This window comes from Arachis stenosperma, chromosome 6 (assembly GCF_014773155.1).
Source record: "Arachis stenosperma cultivar V10309 chromosome 6, arast.V10309.gnm1.PFL2, whole genome shotgun sequence".
NCBI classification, from domain to species: Eukaryota; Viridiplantae; Streptophyta; class Magnoliopsida; order Fabales; family Fabaceae; genus Arachis; species Arachis stenosperma.
Window position 1 is genome coordinate 1557300 of NC_080382.1, and position 10176 is coordinate 1567475.

General features: G+C 32.7%; 1 protein-coding gene across 1 annotated transcript; it reads left to right on the forward strand.

The window, feature by feature from the left end:
• The first annotated feature begins 7788 nt into the window (after positions 1-7788).
• Positions 7789-9965, forward strand: LOC130936352 (arachin Ahy-3-like). The gene is made up of 4 exons (XM_057866414.1): positions 7789-8077; positions 8320-8615; positions 8706-9311; positions 9387-9965. Exons 1-4 carry the CDS (start codon positions 7789-7791, stop codon positions 9774-9776), a joined length of 1581 nt encoding a protein of 526 aa, XP_057722397.1. The 3' UTR covers positions 9777-9965.
• The last annotated feature ends 211 nt before the right edge of the window (positions 9966-10176 follow it).

Below are 10176 nucleotides of genomic sequence, written 5' to 3' on the forward strand. Positions count from 1 at the left end.
ACCATAACTTAAGTTATGTCTCAAATAAGGAGATAATGAATAGTGTCAATGGTGGACACTCTTCTCTCTCAATCTAACGACCCTCTATCCCTCTTGTGCTGAAAATGAGCTTTCTTGGTGGGCTTGGACCTAACTTGGGTCTGGTCCAACCGCGTAACGTTTTTGGTTCATTTGACCCAATTTTGAGCTAAAACCTTTAGAATAAGCGTCCAATTTGCTATTTTAAAATCTCTTCGAAGATTTTCTACTATTTTATTCTCTCTCACGCAGTATTAGACAGACTTAAGCTGGTTCTGCCAGCTAATATGCGTTTTTATGCGAAAATTTTTAAAAGATAACTTTTTTCCGCTTAGAAAAATTCACTAAATCCAAATCTCACAATTATATTTATAAATTTTTTTTATATTTTCGAACCTATTCTGGGCAATTAAATTATTCTATTCTACTTAAACGATTTTTCGTAAAAACTCCGATTCTTACACTTATCAATAAACAATAAGCCGGATTACAGTTACTATAGATTTGTTCACAAGGAGTTCAATTTGTTCCGTTATTACTATCAAATAACCTCCATTTATTCAATTTGTTCAAGCAGGTACTCTATTCCCTATTCCAAGTTACGATCCATTCTGTTAGGACTTTTTTACCATATATATTTTGAAATCTTCTGCAACTACATAAATCCACTAATTAGATTTTTTCACTAGAAGAACACATGAGCCTGCAAAAATAACTTACGATAATTTTTTTTGTTCTTGTTTCTTTTGCAAAAAAAAAAAACTTTAAATATACTGAGTTATTATGAAGCTTAAATTTGCAATAAGGTTAACCACAAAAAATGCCTCCTAATTATTCAAACACTAACAAAAATGCGCCTGAATTTTATTATTGTCAAAAATGTCTTTAAATAATTTAAAAATGCGACAAAAATATCCAATAATAAATATATATATATTTTCAAAAAATACTTTAGAGATTGAATTTTGATGTAATTTTTTTCAATCATAATTAAAAAATGAGATATTATTATACTTAAAATTTGGTAATTTTTTTAGGTATATATTTTTGTAATTTTTTAAAGTATTATTATTTATTAACAAAAAATTACTAAAAAATATATAATTAACGAAAAATCACCAAATTTTAAGGATAATAATATCTCATTTATTTAATCATGTTTGCAAAAAATTGTATCAAAAAATATGTTAGATATGTATTTCTCAAAAAATACATTAGAGATTGAATTTTGATGCAATTTTTGCAAACATGATTAAAAAAAGAGATATTATTATTCTTAAAATTTGGTTATTTTTTGTTAAGTATATATTGTTTTGTGATTTTTTTAAAGTATTATTGGTTGTTAACAAAAAAAATTATAAAAAAATATATACTTAACGAAAAATCACCAAATTTTAAGTATAATAATATCTTATTTTTATAATCATGCTTGCAAAAAATTGTATCAAAATTCAATCTCTAAGGTATTTTTTGAAATATATCTCTTTGTTATTTAGCTCCACATTTATCTAGAAGTTAGTTTAGCTAATGGCAAGAATAAGATTGAGATCTCTCTCTAGCTCTCTGCACATTGCAAAATCTTAAAGCTTCTTCTTTGTTCTTTCTATTCTCTCCTCACATAAGCTCTATTTTAATTTAGTAATTTATGTATTTGGTATTTAGTGATTTTGTGTTTTACATATCATTTTTTAATAACAGAGATTACTAGTTATAATTAGGGATGTCAATGGGGCGGGGCGGGGGCGGGGGATGCTTCCCTACTCCCCGTCCCCGCCCCCAGAATTAATCCCCGTCCCCGCCCCATTCCCCGTCATGGGGGGATAATTGTCCCCATCCCCGTTCCCCGCATTCCCCGCGTTCCCCGCGGGGCCCCATTCCCCATCTCCCTATGTTTAACATTCATATGGAAATTATAGTAAAAAATATCAAAAAAAAAACAAAAAAACAAACTAAAAAATATTATTACAAACACACAAACATATCTTATCTAAGATTATAAGTCCAGAAATACAACATAGCAAATCATAGTCCATAAAATAAAATCTTAAAATGAAACTTCCATTATAAAGAAAGCAATAAAACAAAGTCTTTAACATCAAATATTCTTTCATTGTCGGCATAAAACTTCCAACAAACATCTCCATGTTCTCTGTTAAAACAATAGAGACAAATATGTTAACATACAGTGACGAGAATGGAAGCAAACACGCAGACGCAGAAGTGGAGAGGAGAAGGACGCCGTGCCTGAGGAGCTGCTAGGGTGACGGCGCAAGAGTGGCCGGTGGCTAGCTGTGAGGGTTTTGAAGTTTGAACAAAGTGGAGAGTGAGTGAGTGACTGGAGTCTAGAGAGTTGGGATTTGGATGGGAATAGAGAATTAGAGAGGGCGCAGCAACAAAGGTGAGAAGGGAATATAGGGTTAAGGTTTTTTAATGGGTGAAATTACTAAAATACCCCCTATGTTAGAAATAAAGTAAGAGTATTTAAGTAAGTTTAACAATTCGGGGAATTATCGGGGATAGGGCGGGGATCCCCGCTCGGGTCCCCGCGCCTGTCTCGGGGGAATTTTGCTTCCCATCCCCGTCCCCACGGGGAAAATTCCCCACCATCGGGGCCCCATTTGGGGCGGTCCCCGCGGGGATCCCCGCCTGCTGGGGATTTTTGACACCCCTAGTTATAATAGATGAGTTTGAAGCATTATGACCTGAATTTAAACTCCTTAAGAACAAATTGAACAATTAGAAATAAATCCTAGTTATAATAGTTATAATATTATTCTACTCTCTTACTTTTTGGGGTCATTGCTTCTTTGCTACGTTCTCTCTTGTTTGTAGTTTTGCTAGGAGAAACCTTGAAGGCATGCTTATAATTTCATGATCTTAGTGCAACTTTTTATCATGACTCTTCTGATTTTTAATTCTATCCTTTTCAAAAGCTTTAATTTCAGGATCTTAAATGCTTCTTTGCTTTATCAGGGTCTAGTGCCTTTCTGAAAAAATCAACTATAGTATAATTATTATTAATGTATATATTAGTATGTGACTTCATAATTTGTCCCTTGTTAGATCTTTTTATTTTGTTATCATGATAATTATATTAAGAGAATTAAGGCATTTCTAGATAAATAAATAGAAAGAAAAAGAAAAGGTATTACTATTTACAACTTTCATTATATCAATGGAGTTCAGACTCTAATTAATTAGGGTACTGCGTCATTTCTTCTTGGCTTCTTTTTTATTTTTGTTCATCACTTTCATTTCTATCTATATATGAATGAATTAACACTTCATTCAACTCTTATTTTATCATTCATGCTTTTGCTTGCAGTCGTTTTTGGTCATCTATCAAAGTGTTCCTCTATCATATCCTATTTCAATTTGCCTCTTCTCTTTGCAATCATGCTAAATTTGGAGTTGAACGATTCTTATGATTATTTTGCAGCTCCGTGATGTGGTTTCCAAAGGCGCAATGCAGTTCAATACAATGGCTCATTATTGTCGATGCTCGTGTTCGTTGCTTGATTTATGTATAAGATGTATGTGTTTCTTAACCGGCTTCTCAAGAGTTATGTTTCTTCTTCGGTTCTCATTGTTAAATTTATTTTGCTTTATGAAGATCAGAATTGCACTCATCATTTGTTTTTGCAACAAGTATCCGTTAAGCAAGCCATGTTTAAGCATAACTGACACTCTTAGTTTGCTAAAGAATATTATTCAAGTTCCCAATAAAAACAACTGCATATAAATTTTAACTTACTATAAATAAAATCTTAATTACCTGTACTCCAGTGATTCCATTAACTTGAAGGAGTTCACCACCTTTGAGCAATTTGGTGGGCCAGTTTACAGGATTCACATAGAGTCAATAGAGTATCTGTACAATGTATATAATAGGAATTTAGGAATGTTCAATTCATTAGGATATCATATGTTTATTATTCCTGGTATTTGAATAGTTATTCTGGATAATATGAGTGTATTATGTTTGAGAAATTAGTAGTATTTTACCTTGAATATTCATTTTTTAACTTATATTGAGTCAAATAAGTAGTCCATTAGGTAGCGTTTGTTTGGAAGTATTGGGACAAAAACTGAGAGACTGAGAATCAGTATTATGTTTGTTGGCTCAGAAACTGGTACTTAAATTTCTGTCCCTAAAATTTCAGTATTTCAATACCTCTAAAAAGTGAGGACATAGGAGATTGAAATTTTTAGAGATAGAGACTGAAACTTTGATAATATTTTATACCTAAAATACCCTTATTTCAATTAATTAATTTCAATTTTACCTTTTGTACAAATTAAATTAGAATTTCATTCTTATTTTAATTTCTGTCTCTCACTTTGCACCAAACGGAATACTGAGATTTATTTCTATCTCTATCTCTTAGTCTCAATCTCTCAGTCTCAGTATTTCAGTCTTTGTCTCTCCACCAAACACTACCTTATACACATTATACAAATATTTTATTGGCTCTCTAGCGGGATTCTTTCCGAATTGATGAAGCCAGATAGATCTTGGAATAGTCTGCAAATTAAATTAAATGCACATGCAGATTAATTCAACCAATTTTACCCCACTACTTTGAATATACTATTTTGGTCAAACTCAATTTATGCAAGATTTATACAAACTTTATCATAAGAAATTGCACTTACATGAATTGTCTTAACTTGTATTTGCTTTAACTATCTGCAAATCCAACTTGGATTGTCTGCATTTATTCGTTGTATAATGCATTTCTGGTTTTACAAACATGGGGGTTTTGAGTTTATGATGTTTTTCCTTTTTCTTTTTTCTTTTTCGTTGCAGTATTGCTTCTTCTATTGCTTCTGCTTCTTTATGCTGTTATCAAATTTGCCCGACAAAAAATCTGCAGCAAAAGGAAGCCCGATTGATCGACACACATAGTGTTAAATACACAGCTCACATAATTAATTAACATCAGTCATTATAGATCAATAATAAGATGTATAGGGTAGTATTCTTATGTTGTTTCCATTAATGAATTAATCCTAAATGAAAACAGCTTATAGTTTAAGTTATTAGTGAAATTTTAGTTATTTTCCTTCTTGTTTATTTGACTTCTTTATCTAACTACTTTCACTGAATTTATATTGCAACAATTAGCATTATTATTCTAATATGGTGAAGGGAATCCAAATGAACACTTTTTTAACAATATCTCTTTTCTTTTCTTATATCTATCTTTAATCATAAATGATCAATTAATAAATGATCAATCAGCATTTATACAGTAAAATAGTAAATTTTTGTGCTAATGAACAATTAATATCTCTGTTCACGACTTCATGTTCAGGTTGAAGAGCTCGAAAGAAAACTTGAAGAGCAAGAGCAGAACTCAGAAAATTTGCTTCAACAAAATGTATTGAATTATTTTTCTCAATTTGACACTTTCTTTTAATCTATCACATGTTTTATTTTATAATTTATTAGATTCACGCTAAAAAAGGCACGTGGATACAGGCCTCCAATGAATAATAAAGATAGTACATAGTTCATTAACTTAACTTTTCATGAACTTTGATTTTTAATGTTGTTTCAGGTTACTTATTAGTCGATTAGAAGAAGTAAATCTGGAAAGTTGAAACATGAAGAAAATTCAGTTTTCTGGATCAATGTGCACAATGCTTTCGTGATGCATGTAATACTAATAAGGTTTAATTATTCTCTTAGTGTTATAGTTTTGTAAAATTTTTAATTAGATTTTTATATTTTTTTTTAATTGAATTCTTGTATTAAATTTTTTTAATTAGCTCCCTACACTTTTTTTGGTTTATTTGGGTCGTCTTTATACTAATTTTTTCTTTTTTTTAGTTCAATCTCTATACAATTAAGTCAATTATTATCAAGAAGGATCTAATTGAAAAAAAATTTGGTGCAGAAACCAATTAAAAGAAAAAAAATACAGGAACCTAACTAAAAATTTCGTAAAACTATAGGGACCAACAGAATAATTAAACCTACTAATAATTATCCTCAAGAAGATAAAACTCTTATTTTCTTGTAATACTCTTCACACATTTGTCCTCTTTGATTTGCTAGTTTATAATATGCTCATTGGGACCATTGTCCATAAAACCATCAATGTAAATTTGGATTTTGGACCATAAATTTAATGTATTTATGAATTTTGTCTCTTTTAATTTCTATATTTCGATATAGATACTGTGATTTTTTGTATTTATTTAAAAAATTGATCTATATTTAATTCTGTTTACATTTTATTGAAATATAATTATTTATGAAAATCAAGTTTTAATAGTGGTATATGTTAAATTAGTAAAAATCAATAATTAAGAAATTAGTAACAGTGACCGATTTAGTGACTGATTTTAGATTTTCAAATTAGACATCAGCGGCTGATTCTGCATCCAATTTTATCAGTGACCGTTTTGGCGACCGAAAAATGGGTCGCTATTTAGTGACCAATTTTCTTAGTAACCAATTTAGCGACAAAAAAAATGGTCACCGTTTAGAGACCGATTATATTAGCGATCGAGTCAGCGACCAATATCGTTTGGTACTAGTTTTGTAACATTGGTTGAAAATATATAATGTTTGATTTTAACGACTGATTTTCATATACAAATAATAGTTTTTATATGAATAATACTAAAGTAGAATAATAAACTTCATTAATTCAAACAAAATGTCAAGTTTACTGTTTTAGTCAAAATTTAATATTTCAATAGTAGTATCAACTATCAAGATTTGTAAATTTACAATAATAAACACTTTTAACTAAATTTAGGATGATTTTTTTTAATCATATTAGGTGTACATGAAAATAAATTATTAACATAAAATATATATTAAAATATAAAATATATTAGGCGTATATGAAAATAAATTATTAACATATATATTAAAAATGAGTTAAATAATATATATATTATATATAAATATATAATAATTAATTTTAATAACTAATTTTATTATATACTTAATATTTTTTATTTTTTTATGCCAAATATCTCATGTTTTGTGTATAGTTTATTTATTCAATTAAACATGATAAAATAAGAGAAAATAGATAAATGAAAAATCAGAAGCATTATTTAACACTAGACCTAATTAATAATAGAGGAATTGGTAGCTAAATAGATAGGCACAATAATTATGTAATTCTACTGAGAAAAAGTATAAATAATTAACTTTTTAATTAACTAGCTAGCATTAATAAATTTTAAGGTTTAATATTGATAACTTAAGATATAAGATTAAAAATTTATAATTTAAAATTTAAAATAAATAAAATAATTTTAAAAAAATTTAATTATCTAAAATTATTCTTATTTAAATTACTCAATTATTGTAGTACTCTAATGATTCAATTTTGGCAATGGGCAAGCCTAAACCCATATCGTTTCCAAATGCAATTTGCATTCTTGCTACTCAAAGTATTAGTAACGCGCCCCATCAGGTGCTGGAGAGAAACAGAGTATTCCATTGCATTAAACAATGCATCTAACCGGAAAATTAGGCATCAGCAAGAAAAGAAAAGAATTGAAGCCGTGCATGCGTGGTCCCCTTTGTGCAGAAATCCTCAGATGCATGCACGCTTATGATGATCTTATAGAGATGCTTCGTGAGGTGTAACGCAGGAAGGGTGGCATAGCCATGCATGCTGAAGAGTGTCACAAATGCTCTCCTACGTGTCCCTTCCTTCACCTCCTCTCGTCCCTATAAATCACTTGCTTCTCATTCTTCTCTTCATCACAACCACAGCAATAACAATAATAGCAGCCATGGCGAAGCTTCTGGCGCTTTCTGTTTGCTTTTGCTTTCTAGTTCTGGGAGCTAGCAGCATCTCCTTCAGGCAGCAGCCGGAGGAGAATGCGTGCGAGTTCCAGCGCCTCAATGCGCAGAGGCCTGACAACCGCATTGAATCGGAGGGCGGTTACATTGAGACTTGGAACCCAAACAACCAGGAGTTCGAATGCGCCGGCGTCGCCCTCTCGCGCTTAGTCCTCCGCCGCAACGCCCTTCGGAGGCCTTTCTACTCCAATGCTCCCCAGGAGATCTTCATCCAGCAAGGTTATTACTACTTTTTCATATTATTATTGTCATTTATTTTTTATTCTCCCTCAAATAATTGAATTTAATTATAATAAAGTTTAGATATCAGTATTTAATTATAATAAAAATACATTATTTTTAAATTAACTATTTAAATTTTAATATTAAAATAATCATTTATACACATAATAAAATGAAAAATATTTCATTTTATATCTATTTTTCCTATTTCCTATTTCATTTTGAATGATGACATACAGGAAGGGGATACTTTGGGTTGATATTCCCTGGTTGTCCTAGCACATATGAAGAGCCTGCACAACAAGGACGCCGTCATCAGTCGCAAAGAGCACCAAGACGTTTTGAAGGAGAAGACCAAAGCCAACAGCAACAACAGGATAGTCACCAGAAGGTGCGCCGTTTCGATGAGGGTGATCTCATTGCAGTTCCCACCGGTGTTGCTCTCTGGATGTACAACGACCATGACACTGATGTTGTTGCTATTTCTCTTACTGACACCAACAACAACGACAACCAGCTTGATCAGTTCCCCAGGGTATATATATTCCTTATTTTTGGCATCTGCATATATATCATGAATATTGAGTCATCAATAAAGCATGCAACATTTAATAATACATAACAGAGATTCAATTTGGCTGGAAACCACGAGCAAGAGTTCTTGAGATACCAGCAACAAAGCAGACAAAGCAGACGAAGAAGCTTACCATATAGCCCATACAGCCCGCAAAGTCAGCCTAGAAAAGAAGAGCGTGAATTTAGCCCTCGAGGACAGCACAGCCGCAGAGAACGAGCAGGACAAGAAGAAGAAAACGAAGGTGGAAACATCTTCAGCGGCTTCACGCCGGAGTTCCTGGCACAAGCCTTCCAGGTTGACGACAGACAGATAGTGCAAAACCTAAGAGGCGAGAACGAGAGTGAGGAAGAGGGAGCCATTGTGACAGTGAGGGGAGGCCTCAGAATCTTGAGCCCAGATAGAAAGAGACGTGCCGACGAAGAAGAGGAATACGATGAAGATGAATATGAATACGATGAAGAGGAGAGAAGGCGTGGCAGGGGGAATGGTATTGAAGAGACGATCTGCACCGCAAGTGTTAAAAAGAACATTGGTAGAAACAGATCCCCAGACATCTACAACCCTCAAGCTGGTTCACTCAAAACTGCCAACGATCTCAACCTTCTAATCCTTAGGTGGCTTGGACTTAGTGCTGAATATGGAAATCTCTACAGGGTTTGTAGTTTGTACTTTCTCTTTTTTTACCAATATATACTAGACATTTATTTACATATTCAAATGTGATTGCAGAATGCATTGTTTGTCCCTCACTACAACACCAACGCACACAGCATCATATATGCATTGAGGGGACGGGCTCACGTGCAAGTCGTGGACAGCAACGGCGACAGAGTCTTCGACGAGGAGCTTCAAGAAGGTCACGTGCTTGTGGTGCCACAGAACTTCGCCGTCGCTGGAAAGTCCCAGAGCGACAACTTTGAATACGTGGCATTCAAGACAGACTCAAGGCCCAGCATAGCCAACCTCGCCGGTGAAAACTCCATCATAGATAACTTGCCGGAGGAGGTGGTTGCAAATTCATATGGCCTCCCAAGGGAGCAGGCAAGGCAGCTTAAGAACAACAACCCCTTCAAGTTCTTCGTTCCACCGTCCCAACAGTCTCTCAGGGCTGTGGCTTGAAAACAGCCAGTACAGTACCTTTTGAAAGCGTGACATCTATGTGTTTTTGCCACAACTACTGAATAATACATATTAATAACGAGCGAGAATAATGTAGTTTTAATTTTGTAGTGTCAATAAGAATACAAAGGGGCATTCATGCCTTTTTGTTTAAGCTATAAGATCGAAATGTAATGTATGTGCATCGATGTGGAGAAAACTTTTTGCGGGAAAAACATGAATAAAAGAAGGGATGCTTTAACGCAGCCAGATTTGTCTTTGTTTCCTCCTTTTTTCTTTTTTCTGTTTTTGGTAAAACAAACTTGAAACGAATATCAACAACACAATATGCTCACATTTTGAATTAACTCCGAATGTCCAAGTAACACTTATTAACAGATGATTTGCTAGGATTTCTAGT